We start from the raw sequence: 16,865 nt of genomic DNA on the forward strand, positions 1-16,865 counted from the left end.
ATGCATTTTCTAACATTTCAGCAAAGGATTGCCTCATGATATTTGGTGATAACTGCTACTAGCCAGGCAGGTTGTTTTTTTTAATTACCCTCTCTAGTCACTGCACAGTGCAACATGTAAAACTGTATATCTGACAAACTCAGTTATACTGTGCAAGCATTTGGTTAAAAGGGGTCAGGAAAAAATTGTTAATGAAGATAGCCTGTTTAACAACATGAGATGGGAGAGGTGGCTATGGTATGGACTGGGACTCAGGAGATATGAGTTAAATTCCTTGCTCTGCCACAGAATTACTCTGTGACCTTGGATAACTCATCTAATCTCTCTGTGTCTTACTTTCCTGTGACAGAAGTGGAGTTGTGCTATAATAATTTATGAATACTTCATGTTGACTAGAGTTGACTGGAAAACAGATTTTCTGTCCCGAAGGAAAATGAGAGGGTTCCAGATTTTTTGTTGTTGTTCTGAAATGTCAAACCTTGGATTTCCTGTGAAGGGAAATAGCCTGATTTGGGAACATACAGGTGCCATGACCTATCTCAGGTATCTCTGCCCCTCTATGCTGTTCCTTCTTCCTGTGTTGCATCCAGATAACACAGAGGGGAAAGAAAGCCCCACCCCATCCCCCAGACTGGAGATGGGAGGGTGAGGAGGGGGAAGGGAAATCCATGTGCCTGAGACAGGAAGGAACACATTCACTGTCACCATTGCTGCTACACCACTCTTCCCATCAAAACTTTCATCAAAGATGACATGTTCCTGCAAAACAGCATTTTCTGATGGAAAACGATCTTGTTAGAAATTTTTTCAACCGTTCTAATGTTGGCCTGGTTATTGGGATGTTTACTGTTTGGATATATTGGTTTAGCATCATAGGAGGCAGAAAGGAAAAGCAAGCAGGAAGGAAACAATGGCTCAAGATAAACCGCCCCTCAGTAAATTCTAAGGGTCCTTAAGAGACAATGTCCAAACTATTAGCTGTGAAGTATCTACTCCTGACTCCAGCCAGCTTACAGAACCAATTTTGACAAGCAGGGCCAAAGCCTGGGAATTGTCAAGCAAAAGATAACAGTTTAGAAAGATTTCAGAGTGGTAGCCGTGTTAGTCTGTATCAGCAAAAACAACGAGGAGTCCTTGTGGCACCTTCGAGACTAACAAAGGTATTTGGGCATAAGCTTTTGTGGGCTAAAACCCACTTCATCAGATGCATGGAATGAAAAAAACAGAAAGCAGAATATATATTATAGTACATGAAAAGATGGGCATTGTCTTACCAAGTGCGGGGCCAGTGCTAATGAGCCAGTTCAGTTAAGGTGGAAGTGGCCTATTCTCAACAGTTGACTGTTGTAAGGTGCGCAGTGTAGCCGCTCTTTATCACTAGGAGAGAGCTCTCCCGGCGACAAAATAAAACCACCCCCAACAAGGGGCAGTAGTTTTGTTGACGGGAGAATGTCTCCTGATGACGAAGCACTGTGCACACCGGTGCTTTTCATCACCCCCGAGCAACAAAAGTTTTTAATGACAAAAGTGCAGTGTAGACAAAGCCTTTCTGTGTGTCTTACAAAAAGAAGGTGTGGTCTCATCCCTGAAGAGCTGACAGCTGAAAAGACAAAACAGGCAGACTAATGAAGGGGGGAGGGGATCAACACATGAGGAAAGTAGCAAAGATGGTAATTGGCTGCATTTTGATAATGCTTGCTTTACACAGCCCTTCTGAGTTTCGCCCCAGAACAGAAAATATCCTTCAGTGTACAATGAGTTTCGATCTGTTTTTCTGCCACTATGAAAATCTACTCCTTGAAATGATTCCTCCTTTGTTCAGAGCTCCTTCTGTTTGCTGTCATGAAACTTTTTGTGCCTTTTATTCTGTTATTTAATTTACTGTTAGAAGTTGGCGATGGGATTAATTTATCTTTAAAACTCTGGCAATATCTAGTTAAATCGGACATTTATTAAATCTTTTAGAAATTACTGATTTTGTTTCTTCTTTATTGTAGGTTTCATATATACTGGAGAAGTTGTGCATCGAATGCTAACAGCTACGCAATACATTGCACCCTTGATGGCAAATTTTGACCCCAGTGTGTCAAGAAATTCAACAGTGAGATACTTTGATAATGGTATGTGATAGTCCTACAAAAATGAATTTGTCTATCCCTTGGCTATTTATATTTTCCTAAATAGCTTAAAAAAAAAAGATGAAGACTACTCAAAATATTGTATGTGGCTGATAGGTCATCTAAAGAACGTGGTTAAATAGTCGTAAAATGGATTCTAAAACATGGTTAGACATTCATGAATGGATTGTATTAAATGGTTTTAAAAAATCCCACAAATGCTAGAACATGTAACACCACTTCTAGACTTGAAATATACTTTATCATTTTAAAGAGAAAAATCTATCTCCTGCCAAGGTACATAGACATAGCCCTCTTGATTCATTTGTGTAGTAAGTCCTGTCCACCCAGTAGCTATAAAGAAAATAGCCTTATGAGATGTAATATTAAGCATACACAGAGGCAGGGCATGTATGAGGTTAATAAACCCATCACTGATTAAATGTGCAGTGTGCCCCAGTATAGGAGTATAGCAGTATAGCAGTCCTTCACAGGAAAATCTGAAAAGCTAAAAAGCAAAGTGAAATGTTATACTGAGGGCTACTCTTTGGGATACATTTCTAAAGCATTAACTATGAGGACTGTAGTCATGTTGTCTGTTAAAAATCAGCATTTTGAAAGCTTGATCCTCTGCGATGAAATGACATCTAGTGCCTTAACTCTGATCTCTAGTGGTAAATCTAGTGATGCCACACAAGACACTGATTCTATATTTCATATTTAAAATGTTAGGGTACAATTTTAAAACATGTATGCTTAAAATTAGGCATTTACAGCCAATATTTTCAACAGCAGGAGCCTAAAATTAGAAAGACTGCTTTATATTTATATTTATGTTTACATTAATAGGGACTATCCCTATTCCTGAGATGGGAGACTGGCTGGTCCTGGAAGTGCCCACTCTACAAAACATTCCTTTTGTATTTGCTTTCCATGAATATTCTAACAAATGAATTTATGGGGAGGAGAGTGAATTCTAAGCACGTTTTATGGAATGTTTATGACAACATTTCATGTTTGTAATCATGAGAACTTATCACCAAAAAACTTATCTTGAAAGTTATGCTCATCCAATCAGAAATCAGCCATGTCATATGTCAATCACAGTCCAGTAATTTTTTGAAGAATTTATTTGCCAAAAACATTCAAATAAATACATTTGACAAAACCATACTCCCTTTGGAGACGATTTACAAAGTGAAAAGTGGTGGCATTCATGCAATAAATTATTTGACATGAATTGTTCTGCCAGCTGTGGTCCTAACATAGCAGTGTGTTTGGTCAGCTATTTTATTTCTTCTTAATTCAACTGATGGACAGTGGAGTCATCTTTTTAGTGATGTTTGCTGAGAAAGAAAAAGGCTATGTGGAGAATTTCCATTATCATGAATTGTTAATCCAGGTATACAACCAGTTAGGTGCTATTGTTGAACCTGGACTGTTGATGTAGCACTACGTATTTGTATCTATATATGTGTGTGTGTATGTTATATGTCATATACATGAATGACAAATGCAAATTCCTGCAGATATAATGGAGCTGTCGAGTACAGGTGTGCCATAAACACTGAGGGAACCTGGCTAACTGAAAGGGATCTGAATGTCCTTGAGGAGGAACTTCTTATGATCCATACTAACATAATTCTTTGGTGCCTGGGTGGGGCAGATGCCCTTACATTGCCCTTTAAGTGAAGAGGTTGGGCAATTGCCTCAGAGTATGTGTCCACCCTTGGAAGTACCTAATATTTCCATAGTCATGAACTTCTTCTGTGCTGTATGTGCTTTAGGACCAAGGATTTGGCTGGTTACAGTAGATGAAAAGAAATAGAACAAGTTACATCATCAGCTACTTAATTCTGGTTTTGCCTTTGTCATTCTCCCTCTGCTGTTTCTCCTTGAAGTACATTAGTTACTTTGGAAATAATTCTGTATCAATATGGGTCGAGCTTAGTGACCTACCCATGTTGTTACCTCTCATGGAACCCAGCCCAGCAGACAGCTCCCCGGGGAAGAAAGAGCCAGTGCCACAGAGGCTGCTGACTCCCACTTTTGCACAGGAGGGCTGAGATCCACATGGATATGGGGAGCAGAGTCCGGCCCATTGATGGATTTTTGTTTGTAACATTATGCAGGTGAAAATGAATCCTGAAATGGGAAATGTCCTTTTAAAATTGAAATTTAAAATAATCTACTTATCATTTAAAAATGAGCTTGCACGCTTATTGCTGTCTATGAAGAATACACTGCATACAGCATTGATTTATGCAGTAAGACCATGAAATATACACTTGCAAATGATGTGATAGATTTGCATGTTCATAGTTTCCTAAAACATATTGGCAAAAAACAGGCATATAAACTATTGTGCGGAAGATCTGTAGCTGAGGAGTTTGCAGGATTCATCAAAGATGTGTTGAGCTCGAGGCACGTTGACCCACCTTGAAGCATCCTTGTGACACTACAGCAAGAAATGAAATAGAGGTTTTCTGAACCAAAGCACATAACTCCCATTAGTGTTAAAAGGAGATGTGCACTGGGGGAAGGATATAGTCCTAAATATGAAAAAGACATTTTCAGTTAACACTGTTTTGGTGATAAATTCCTTTCAGCCTAGCTGCCTGAACCTCTCACCATCTGTAAAACATGTTTGCAGAGCATGTGAGTCACTTGAGGGTACATTTTTAGTGTGGTGCATGGGGGTCCAGCCAGACAGCTCCCATGGATATTAATAGGCCTTTTGCAACTAAATCTCTGCACACCTAACTCAACATTTACCCCCATCTATGGCTTTTTAGTGGCTTTAATTTAGACTGCATAGTTAATATTTATTGCCAACCCCTAGTATTTTTCAGCTTTCAGAAACACAGTGAAACCTTACATTGTAGAGAAAATATAATGTTGTTTATATTGCTGCATTGTAATGGAGGAAACTGAATACCTTAAATAATCACTTTTACAATACCAGCAATTCCATTAACTTTTCAGCCTTGATAGCCATTGAGTGATAGGATAAATGAAGGACACTGGTCTTGTGGTTAAAGCAGCAAACTTGGAGTAGGAATACTGGGTTCTGTTCTTGATTATTGACACTGACTCACTCTATGACTTTAGGCAAGTTCCTCAATCTGTCTTGACTCAAATGTATCTATATAATGATATAATTAATTATAACACTGTAATAAACATGTTACAAGAGAGTTTGGTGCTCAAGTAATGTTTATGAGATCTTTGGTGATTTGAGGTCTTTGGCTGAAATATGATATATAGGGACAAAGTATTTTTTTTATTTAATATAACTTCGGTAAATGCTTACGCTAATGTTAATGAATATTTTTCTCATGTTTTTCTTCCCCTCTCTGGGGCTCACAGGCACAGCACTTGTTGTCCAATGGGATCATGTACATCTGCAGGATAATTACAACCTAGGCAGTTTCACTTTTCAGGCTACCTTACTCAATGATGGGCGTATCATTTTTGGATATAAAGAAGTAAGTTGAGTCTGAAAACTATCATTTGAATAATTGTATCACTTTACAATCCCACAATTTCTGTCTGTCAGGACCTACTCTGTATAATTTTTATTTTGGTTACCTGAAAGTTCAAATGTGTCAAAATCACTTTTATATTTTGTTACACATAAGATACCTGTTCTGCTGAAACTTGAATTCCTTTGTAAAGCTGAAGGTCATATGATTACCTTGAATATCATAGTTGGTGAATTTCATTTGACTCTAAGATGATCCTTCTCTGGATGTTTTCAGTGCTGATTGTTTAGTAAAGTCCTAGTAGGGGTTGGGAGGTGAAATCTAATTTGATTCCCGGATCCAACTTGTAATTTCTTAGATAAATATTTTTTAAAAAGTGGCTTGCAAATGCACTTTGAATTTGAGAGAGGCACATTTTGTAAATTAAACTAGTGACCATATTAATGGTAACTATTGTAGTCATTACTCCCCATTCTCCTGTGTCCTGAATGTTGTGTCACCATTTACACCTGTGCAGAGTGGGTGTCAGAGACTGTCATTTTGATTTGGTAACATTTTACAGTAATTTCACACTCATTTTGTATAGATGTAAATAATAATGAAAGGAGGCAGGCACTCCGATACCACCACATTTGCTCCAAAGATAAAATTCAGAATCAGAACACACATCTAAACACACTTAAAAGCTTCCTTCTCTAAAGAAGGAAACTCCACCAGAGAAGTAGATCGCATCATGGAAAAGGCTACCAAATACTCCAGGAGAACCTGCTTCAATAGAGAAGAAAAACTCAGACCCTTACCTGCCACCTTCCACACCACACTGCAACCCATATAGAATCATAGAATATTAGGGTTGGAAGAGACCTCAGGAGATCATCTAGTCCAATCCCCTGCTCAAAGCAGGACCAACACCAACTAAATCATCCCAGGCAGGGCTTTGTCAAGCTGGACTTTAAAAACCTCTAAGGATGGAGATTCTACCACCTCCCTAGGTAATCCATTCCAGTGCTTCACCACCCTCCTAGTGAAATAGTGTTTCCTAATATCGAACCTAGACCTTCTCCACTGCAACTTGAGACCATTGCTTCTTGTTCTGTCATCTGCCACCACTGAGAACAGCCTAGCTCCATCCTCTTTTGAACCCCCCCTTCAGGTAGTTGAAGGCTGCCATCAAATCCCCCCTCACTCTTCTCTTCTGCAGACTAAATAACCCCAGTTCCCTCAGACCTCTCCTTGTAAGTCATGTGGGGATCCTCAAACAGTTACAATCCATATTTGATGGGCACCACATCCTGAAAAAAATAATTGTTGAACTTCGTCTTCTGGCCATCAGACAACCCCCCCCCCCCAATCTTTCCCAGCTCATCATCAGAAGCAAGCTCCACACAGACTAGGACCCATGAACTCAAAGCAGCACTAGACCCTGCCAGTACCCACTGCTATGACGATCAATCCCCCCTTCTCTCTCCCCATCTTTCAAGATTCATGGGTCCTACATGAATACAACGTGTGGTATACTCATCCAGTGCACTAAATCCTCCAACAGCAACTATGTGGGTGAAACCAGACAATTACTGTGTTTTGAATGAACTCACACAGAAAAAATGATAAAAGAGAAAAACACCATATCACCTGTGGGCAGACACTGCATAAGTGATCTTTCAATACTTGTCCTCAAAGGAAATCCGCTTAACATCTTCTAAAGGTGAGCGTGGGAGCTTAAATGTATAACTCCACTAGACACCACGGACTGAACAGGGACACTGGTTTTATGTCTCATTACAGCAATTTGTCACACACCACACTGTCTGCTACTCTTAATTGCCTACTTCAAAACACTTTGTACATAACAATCTAACTCCCAGTTGCCCACTTCATTTCACGTGACTACTTCCAACATGCATTACCTCTACTGCTGTACAATCTGTCCCATCTTGTATTTAGCTCAGACACTCTGCTTCCTTTCCCAGACCTGAGGAAGAGCTCTGTGTATCTTGAAAGCTTATACCTTCCACCAGCAGAAAGTTGGTCCAATAAAAGATATTACTTCACCTACCTTGTCTCTCTCATAACCTGGAAGCAACATGGCTACAAGAACATTGCAAAGTACAAAAGTTAGACATGTGGCAAAAAAGTTGGCCAATAATACTAGGAGACAGAGTTAACTGTTATCTATAAAGAATCAAGCTTAAAAATAACTGACTACATGCTTCAGGGTATTGGGAGTGGAGTGGAAACTAAGGCACCTTACCTGAAGCTTTCACCTCTTGCTCCTATTTATTCAAACCATCTGATATTTCCTTTTTCATATCCTTCTTTCTGTCATCCTAGCCCACTACAGGCCTTCTGACCCCATAAATACTGTGATGTATTGAAGCAAGATCTCAGGTTCAGCTTAACTGGGTTCTAGAGAGCTATGCTATTAAAATCTTGCATATTCTGTGGACTCCCTGGTCAGATGTACTCCAGAGGTTTTGAGATCCATGCTTACCTTCAAAGCCCAAGGAAACTCTGAAGTCATGTGTTGAAAACAGCAGCTAGCCCAGCAGAGATTGTTAGCACTACTGAGACTCCACAATGTGTTCCAGGAAAATCAGTAGGTAATTTGGATTTGGGAAGAGGGACCTATGTACCTGAAAATTTTCAAAACTAAGTAAGTTCTCTAATTGGGTTTAGTCTAGTTCTTTTTTTCTCTGAACTTATTTATTCATCCCTATAAAAGTATTTTTATCATCATCTTTTCTAGTGTAAGGGTTCCGGTGGCACCTTAAAGACTAACAGATTTATTTGGAAAAAGCTTTCGTGGGTAAAAAACCACTTCTTCAGATGCATGGAGTGAAAATTTCACTCCATTTTCACTCCATCCAGCTGAAGCAGTGGTTTTTTACCCACGAAAGCTTATGCCCAAATAAATCTGTTAGTCTTTAAGGTGCCACCGAACTCCTTGTTGTTTTTGTGCTTACAGACTAACATGGCTACCCCCTGATACTTTTCTAGTGTATCTTTCTGATATTCCTTTCGCATTATAATATCAGAATTGATTTACAAGAATGTAAATATGCTTTGTATAAGCCAAAGACTTCTGTGTATTATAAATTCCTTTGAGGAAATAGACTAGAAAGATTTTCAAGTAAGCTAAATGTTTATTTTTTAACATTTTAGTTTGTTTACTGTGTACACATTTTCTCTTTGAATGCTGCTTTGCTAATACGTAATGTTATTCAGCATGCAGAACCTCATTGAAAGTGTATTATATTGGCTAACTAATGCAGTTTACATTAATGAATATTTTACTGGTAGTCTCTAATGCTTAGGACACACTGAAGTGATAATTCAGTTTTGCCAGTAGAGGATATTAATAAACAATCTGCTGGGGAATGTGCTTATGTATGTTTTAATAGGGACTGCCCTCTCATTCTGTAGTAAATCTCAGAGAAGGTCAGTTTTCAAGAGCTTTACAGTTTATTAAAGAAAACAGCTTTTTAATCCAGTCTTCTGTTGGAAGTACTTAAAGCTAATGTTCCTTAGGCCAGGTCTACACTACAGAGTAGGGTAGACATAAGGCAGCTTACATCGACCTAACTCTGTAAGTGTCTACATTATAGCATTTCTCCCGCCGATTTAAGTCCCCCACTACACTGACCTAATAATTTCACTTCCACAAGAGGTGTAGCGCTTTGGTTGATGTAGTTAGGGCGATGCAGTGTCTGTATACTGCGTTACTTACATTGCCTGTCAGGCTGGATTCTCAGCTCAGCACAGAGCTCCCAGCTGGGAGCCCGGCCACCAGGTGCTGAGAACCTGGGCTCTCGGTTCCCTGCAGATCTCCCAGCTGGAGCCCATGGGCAGCCGGGCTCCCAACTGGAAGTTCTGCGAGTGCTGAGAGCCCAGGCTCTCAGCACCGGGCAGCCAGGCTCCCAGCTGGTAGCTCCACACCGAGCTGAGAACCTGGGCTCTCAGCCCCACCCTCCTACCCCTCTTAAGCCGATGCAAGTGCTTCTGGTGAGGACGTGCACCACCGACAGAAGGAGGGTAGTGTGGACATGAAAAACCGCAGTACAGTAGAAACTCAGAGATGAGACTACCAGAGTTATGGACTGATTGGTCAACTGCACACCATGTGAAACTGAAAGTAACCAATAAGGCAGCAGTAGAGACCCCTGCGCCCCTCCAAAAGAGCAAATACTGTTATGTGCCTCTATTGCATCTTAAAGGTAGGCAGATCTGGGCTGCCTGTCCCCTCCGCCACATATGGGGCAGCCACTTACAGCTAGGAGGTAAAGATGCTGGGGCTGCCAGCCCAAGAGAACCAGAGCCAGCAGAGCAGGAGCAGCGCTGGGGTCAGCATCACTTTCACCGCCCCTGGGGGAGGGGGATGCACTCACCCTCCCACCCCTGGCCAAGAGGGGGACATGCTGTTTTCACCCTCCCTCCCGTGGCTGGGAGGGGAACAAGCTTGCAAACTCGGTCCAACACAGGGAAAGAAACAGCCTGCAAGGAAGCTGCTGGTGCTGTGGAGGGAGCTCAGCTGCTGCTGGAACCTGGCCTGAAGTGTCAGCTGCTGGATCTAGAGCCCGAACTGTGCTTTGTTCAGAGTTACGAACCTCCATTCCCGAGGTGTCCATAATTCTGAGGTTCTACTGTAATCAATGTGGTAGCTGTAGGTCAACCTAACATAGGTTGACTTAATTGTGTAGTGCAGACACGGTCTTAGTGTAATATTTACTGTTTCTATCTTTAGATGTAATTAATGCATGGCCAGTGCAAATTAACCAGAGGTGTCAATGACTCTCTGAATGTTTGAGGACATTTTTCTTCATTTCATTGACATGAAGGCTGTCTCTGTTGGTTTAGATAGTAATGGTCCTTCAGTTATGTAACTATCCAGAAACCATTGTAAAAGTTGAAACACTTGCTGAAATTGCAGAATATCTGAAGCCAGCAAATAGTTCTAAGAGAGACATGCTGTCAAGTTCCTCTCTCTTCTGAGAGGGGACAGCGGTTAATACAGATGTATAATGTCGGCATTTAGATTAAGTGAATGCTCTTGCTGTTTATGCTGGAAAATATTTTGTTTTAGGTAACAAAGTTTAAAAACTCACTGTTGCTTCATGAAAAATCAGAAAAATATTCACTTCGAAGACAGTTCTGCTTACATAATGGATGGGGGGGTTGGAGTTTTTTTGCATTTCTCTTCCTCTTCTTATTACTCTGGATATTTACATGGAAACGAGATTTTAGTTTTTAAGATTTTACCTGTTTCTCTGTCTCACTTCTCATTTAAAAATATCATCCCTTGTTTGTGGTTTGACATTACAGTTGGCTGATGTGAAAATGATTAAGAGATCACATAAAGAGTATTGGGATTTTAGGTGAATACAGATTAGACAAGACCATAAGGAGCTAAGATCTGGTTTTCATGTGAATATTTCTAGTGATATAAAATCAAAGAAGAAATATTTACTGTAAGATAAATACAGTAACTCCTCACTTAAAGTCCTTCCGGTTAATGTTGTTTCGTTCTTACGTTGCTGATCAATTAGGAACATGCTTGTTTAAAGTTGCGCAATGCCCTCTTTTAATCTTGTTTGGCAGCCACCTGCTTTGTCCACTACTTGCAGAAAGAGCAGCCCGTTGCAGCCAGGTGGGGGGGGGGCTTGGAACCAGGGTTGACTGGCAGCCCCCCTATCAGCTCCCCGCTCCCCTAAGTTCCCTGTGCGACAGCCACCCAGCAGACTATCAATTTCCGGGCAGTTCAGCTGTTCCTCCGCCTACTGCCATGTGCTGCTCCTGCCCTCTGCCTTAGAGCTGCTCCTCCTGCTTGCTGTGCGGGGGATGGGTGAGGGGGAAATTGGTGCTAATGTCAGGGTATCCCGCTTCCCTCCACCCCTCCTTCACCCCATCCACAGAGTGGGAGAGGGGGAGACAACGAACAGGACAGGGCTCAGGACCGAAGCAGCAGCAGCTGCTGTCTCAACTTGCTTATCTACTTTAAAAGGCAGTGTACTTAGAGTGGGGTCAGCGTACTGAAAGGGGCAATGCACGTCTCTCTCTCACACACAAGGTGTGTGTCTCGGTCTCTCTCTGCCACTCTGTCTCCCCTCCTTCCATTCATGCTGCCTTATAGAGTGTGAGGATACATTAACAACAGTGTTTTAACCCTTGAGGGCTCAGCCAAGTGCGAGTTCATCATTTAGCAGTAAGGCATTCCCTGCTTTTTCCCACTCTCTGACACCACCACCTCAACCAAGCTTCACAATCATCATTGTACAGTATTAAATTGTTTACAACTTATACCGTGTGCGTGTGTGTGTGTGTATATATATAGTCTTTTGTCTGGCGAAAAAAATTTCCTGGAACCTAACCCCCCCATTTACATTAATTCTTATGGGGAAACTGGATTCGCTTAACATCATTTCGATTAAAGTAGCATTTTTCAGGAACATAACTACAACGTTAAGCGATGAGTTACTGTAGATCAGAATGGCTTGAAATAGAATATATTCCAAAGTTTAAAGTGAAAATTCAGCTTCTCTTTAAAACAATATTAGGGGTGGGAGTGATGCATATACGCCTCAAATATAATAAAATACACAATTATTAATAATTCCTTCTTCAGATGTTTTATGCAGTTCAGTGGACAGATTAATGCGCTAATGTCTATACAGAGGTTTGAAGATGAAAAGTACTATATAAAATATTAGGTATTACTAATTATTATTCTAGACCATACTCTAGGTCTTATATTTGACATGGAATTAGACTGGGGGAATATGATAATTATATCCTTCTCAGCGCCTTCTTCAGAATAAGCTCAGAGCATTGTGTAACTTTCTGGGGGGGCAAAGAATCTATTTCACTGGTCTGGCCTCCGAGAAAGATGAACCCAAACAGGGACTTCAGAACTGTCGAATGGAAAATACTGCTCACTTTAATACTGTCAATGGCTTTTTGCAACTAATACAGTGCTCTCTAGAATCTAGATCTCTCCTTTTCCAGTATTGTCTGCATAGGTCATTATGGCATGCAGACATCCTAGGGAGGACATTGGTATTGGAAAGCTTATTCCCAAACTGGTCAGTTGTAGAAGAGAGAGTTTTGTGTTGGCCATGGTGGAAGCTAAAATAGGCTTTTAGGGTTTTGGTTTTTTTTAAATTTGCCCTTCAAGTGCTCCTGCCACCTTTCAGCAACCATTCTCACAGCTCAAAGCCACTAGCTGACACAGTTTTCAGCTAGTATTATATACACAGTACCTTCCCTACCCTCCCAAGGGGGGAAGCAGGGAAATTGAAGGTGTTTATACCATCTGTATATGACTACAGTTCTCAATGTTCTGAGAACATTGGAAATCTAATGGGTTTGTCTGCTAGATTTTACTAACAAGGCATAATAGTGAGAGAGCCTATTATTAGCTGGTATTTTGCTCAGAAGATGTTTAATCTATATAAGACGTTATTGATATAAATAAATTACAAAAAGACTGAAATAGCCTGCTCTGTAAGATAGGTCTGACTCTCCCTCACAGAAAAAATATATTGTGTGCATATGTATATTTAATGAAGAGGATGTTTTTCTTTAGCTAATTATATGATATGAATTACCAGTCTACTTCAACTGGACCATTGTTTTGTAACATTAATCATTTGACATAAGCTATATTCCACTTTGAAGAGTTGGCCTAACTGACTTACTGTATTTAACTTGTTTCAGAGTAACAGCCGTGTTAGTCTGTATTCGCAAAAAGAAAAGGAGTACTTGTGGCACCTTAGAGACTAACCAATTTATTTGAGCATTTCCTTGGAGAATGCTCTTCCTAATCCTAAAACCTCATTCAAAGCCTTCCGTTTAAAAGCAATCAGTCACAGGACAGGGTTTCTCCTCAGCTTCAAAACATACACTGCCTTGCCCAGCCTCCTTCAAACCTGGTTATTTTTCAAACATAAGCAAACCAAACATAGGCAGTTCCTCAGTTCACACTTCTCAGCCAGCTCCCTGCTCCTTCTGGAACACCTGCCCCAGAGCTGGTGCTAGGCATAATCAAACTAAGCAATTGCTTAGAACACCAATCAGCTCAAGGGGGCCTCCTATTCACTTTTTATTGTAAAAACTTGCCTGTTTTAGTCTTGGGGGTAGGATATTCCTGATTAGGGACCCCAATGGGCTAGTACTAGCTCTGACCACCCCCTTACTCCAGGACCCCACTACTTGAGCTAGCTCCATTCCTCTGTGGCTGCTCTCCAGTCAGAGCTTGTCCCAATCACTCCTTCCCCATTCCTGGCCTCACAAAACATTCCTTATAATACTCCGGGGCTCCAACTCCTGAAACTGGACCCCAGATTTTCCCTCTCCAACTCAAACATTCATTTCACGTAGCCCAAGCATTCCAGAAACCATTTCCCAGGACAGATACATTCATTGACAGCACAGAGGGTTCCCTACGTCCCACAGGAACAAACCCTTAATCCCAGTCCTTCTCAGTCCTGTGCAGTGGGGCCAAGGACACATACTCTGTCTCACCAGGCACAATCAATATAAATCGCATCTTCTTCTCTGACCCTTATTAGTGTTTTTTCCTGTAGCTGCTCCAGCTCTCCTTTCAGCTGGCTCATCTCATAGGCCATGTCTATACTACAAAGTTAAGTCGACTTTATGTAAGTCGACATTGAGCCTCTGATTTAAGCAAGTCAGTCTTGCATGTCCACACTATGCTCGTTGTGTCAACAGAGTGCATCCTCACTAGCAGGGCTTGCATCGACACACGGAACACTGAACTGTGGGTAGCTATCCCACAGTGGTGCCTTCCCCAGCATCATGCTCCTCTGCCAACTGGTCCTGTGAAGGGATGGGCTCCAGGCTTAAAAATATATCTTGGCTGTCGGGGAGAATGGATCCTCTGCTTGCCTGCCCCACATTCTCCTCTTCCTCCTCCTCGTTGTTGCTCAAGTTCTCCCAGGGCTCCTGGGAGGTATCCAAGGACTGTTTTGGGGTAGTGGTGGGGTCTCTGCTGAAAATCGCATGCAGCTCCTCATAAAAGCAGCATGTCTGCGGGGCAGAACCAGAGCAACTTTGTCTTCTTTTGCCTTGTCTTCTGGTACACTTGCCAAAGCTCCTTTATTTTCACGCAGCACTGCTGCAGGTCCCTGGTGTAGTCCTTTTTCCCCATCCCCTGCAGGATCTGGGCATAGATGTCAGCGTTTCTTCTGCTGGATCGGAGCTCTGCCTGCACAGACTCTTCTCCCCACACAGCAATAAGATCCAGCACCTCCTGTGTACTCCATGCTGGAGTGTGTTTTCGGCCTTGAGTCTCCATGATCAACTGTGCTGGCAAGTTCTTCGCGAGCTCTTCTGATTTACGGGAGATAATGCTGCCCACTTCTTATTTACAATGTCAACTGAAAGTGAGAACAAGTGTTCACATGCCACTGTTATAGCTAGCTCTGCAAGGTATTTATGTGCCAGATATTCTAAACATTTGCATGCCCCTTCATGCTTCGGCCACCATTCCAGAGGACATGCTTTCATGCTTATGACAGGTTCTGCTCAATAACAATGCAAAGCAGTGAGGAGTGACACATGTTCATTTTCATCAACTGAGTCAGATGCCGAAGCAGAAGGCTGATTTTCTTTTTTTCATGGTTCAGGTTCTGTAGTTTCTGCATCAGAGTGTTGCTCTTTTAAGACTTCTGAAAGCATTCTCCACACCTCATCCCTCTCAGATTTTGGAAGGCACTTCAGATTCTTAAACCTTGGGGCGAGTGCTGTAGCTATCTTTAGAAATCTCACGTTGGCACCTTTCTTTGTGTTTTGTCAAATCTGCAGTGAAATTGTTCTTAAATCAAACATGTACTGGGTCAGCATATGAGACTGCCATAACATGAAATATATGGCAGAATGTGAGAAAAACCACAGAGCAGGAAACATACAATTCTCCCCCAAGGAGTTCAGTCACAAATTTAATTAATGCATTATTTTTGTAACAAGCGTTACATTTGTAACTTGCACTTGCACAATAAAGAAATTGCACTCCTGTACTTAAGTGAGTATTGTACACTTTGTATTCTATATTATAATTGAAATCAATATTTTTAAAAATGTTGAAAAACATCCAACAATATTTATAATTAATATCAATTGGTATTCTGTTATTGTTTAGGAGTGTGATCAAAACTGCGATTAATTGTGATTAATTTTTAAAAGCGAGTTCATTTGTTTTGAGTTAATTGCTTCAGTTAACAGCCATTAATTGACAGCCCTAATTCCTATGATAGCCCTAAACAATACTGCCATAACTGCAGCCTCCATTGTACCCTTCTCATAGGCACTGTTCCTTTGAAGCCCTGCCTGGGTCCCTGTTGCACACTGATCGGACCAAGGCCCTAAACAGTGTTTTATCTCTGCCACCAGCTTCCGTTCCCCTACTACCCTCCTCTGCGTCAGTGCCCCACCTGGGAAATTATTTCCCTCACTCTTAAGGCTCTCCACCTCCACAGACACCATCTTTCCCAAGTTTCCTCTTCAAAGGGCAGAACCACCTGATGTGTCCCATTTTCGCACACCTGAAATACTCAGGCCCCCTCCTACCCCTCCTGGTCCAAACCTCCCAGTAGTCTCACCACTACCTAGGGCAGGGGCGTGTGCAGAAATTTAAATCTGACCCCTTTTGGAGTTCGCTCTTCCCTGCCCCAACCCCCTCCCACTCCAGCCCCAACCCCGGTCCTGACCCTGATAGGAACTAGCTCTCCCCCGACCCTGGCCCCCAGAGCAGCTCGCTCTTCGCTGCCCCTTGGCCCTGGGGCCGGAGAAGTTCTGTGACCCTGACAATTATTGGGGAGGCCGTGCCATTGCTTTCCTTCCCTCCCCCTTTGCGCACCTCTGACTGGGGCTCCCAAATCTTCAGTGTCAGTCTACATTCTTACAGTTTACATTCTTAGTGGGGCTGTACCTTCTAATGTCCTTACCCCTGCCCCCCCACAACAAAAGCATACACCTCCTGAAACCCTATCGTCCTTGCTCCTTCTTGAACTGCAGTAACTTGCGAGGTTCTATGGTGGGTCTCCCCGATTTCTACGGTGCTACCCTGTGACAGACTCGATATGAAAGCATTATTGGAAAACATTAAATTAGATTTCTGATCCAGTTTATTGGTTCTGAACTTTAGGATCTTGGGTTGTTGGCCCTTGCTATGTATTAGAGATTGATTCCATGCTTAACATCTCATTAGAATAAGCACATGAAAGCTGAAATCTGCAGGGAATTTGCCAAA

At 41.7% G+C, this 16,865-nt stretch overlaps 1 protein-coding gene across 2 annotated transcripts in view; it reads left to right on the plus strand.

Annotated features, from left to right (window-relative positions):
• Positions 1-16,865, plus strand: part of PLXDC2 (plexin domain containing 2) — a 418,545-nt gene that overhangs the window by 304,650 nt on the left and 97,030 nt on the right. For both annotated transcript variants that reach the window (XM_073334185.1, XM_073334184.1), the window contains exons 5-6: positions 1,998-2,120; positions 5,487-5,605. In XM_073334185.1, the coding sequence (XP_073190286.1) occupies positions 1,998-2,120; positions 5,487-5,605 (242 nt within the window). The remainder of the gene's footprint in view (positions 1-1,997; positions 2,121-5,486; positions 5,606-16,865) is intronic.

Source organism: Lepidochelys kempii, chromosome 2, assembly GCF_965140265.1.
Source record: "Lepidochelys kempii isolate rLepKem1 chromosome 2, rLepKem1.hap2, whole genome shotgun sequence".
NCBI lineage: Eukaryota > Metazoa > Chordata > Testudines > Cheloniidae > Lepidochelys > Lepidochelys kempii.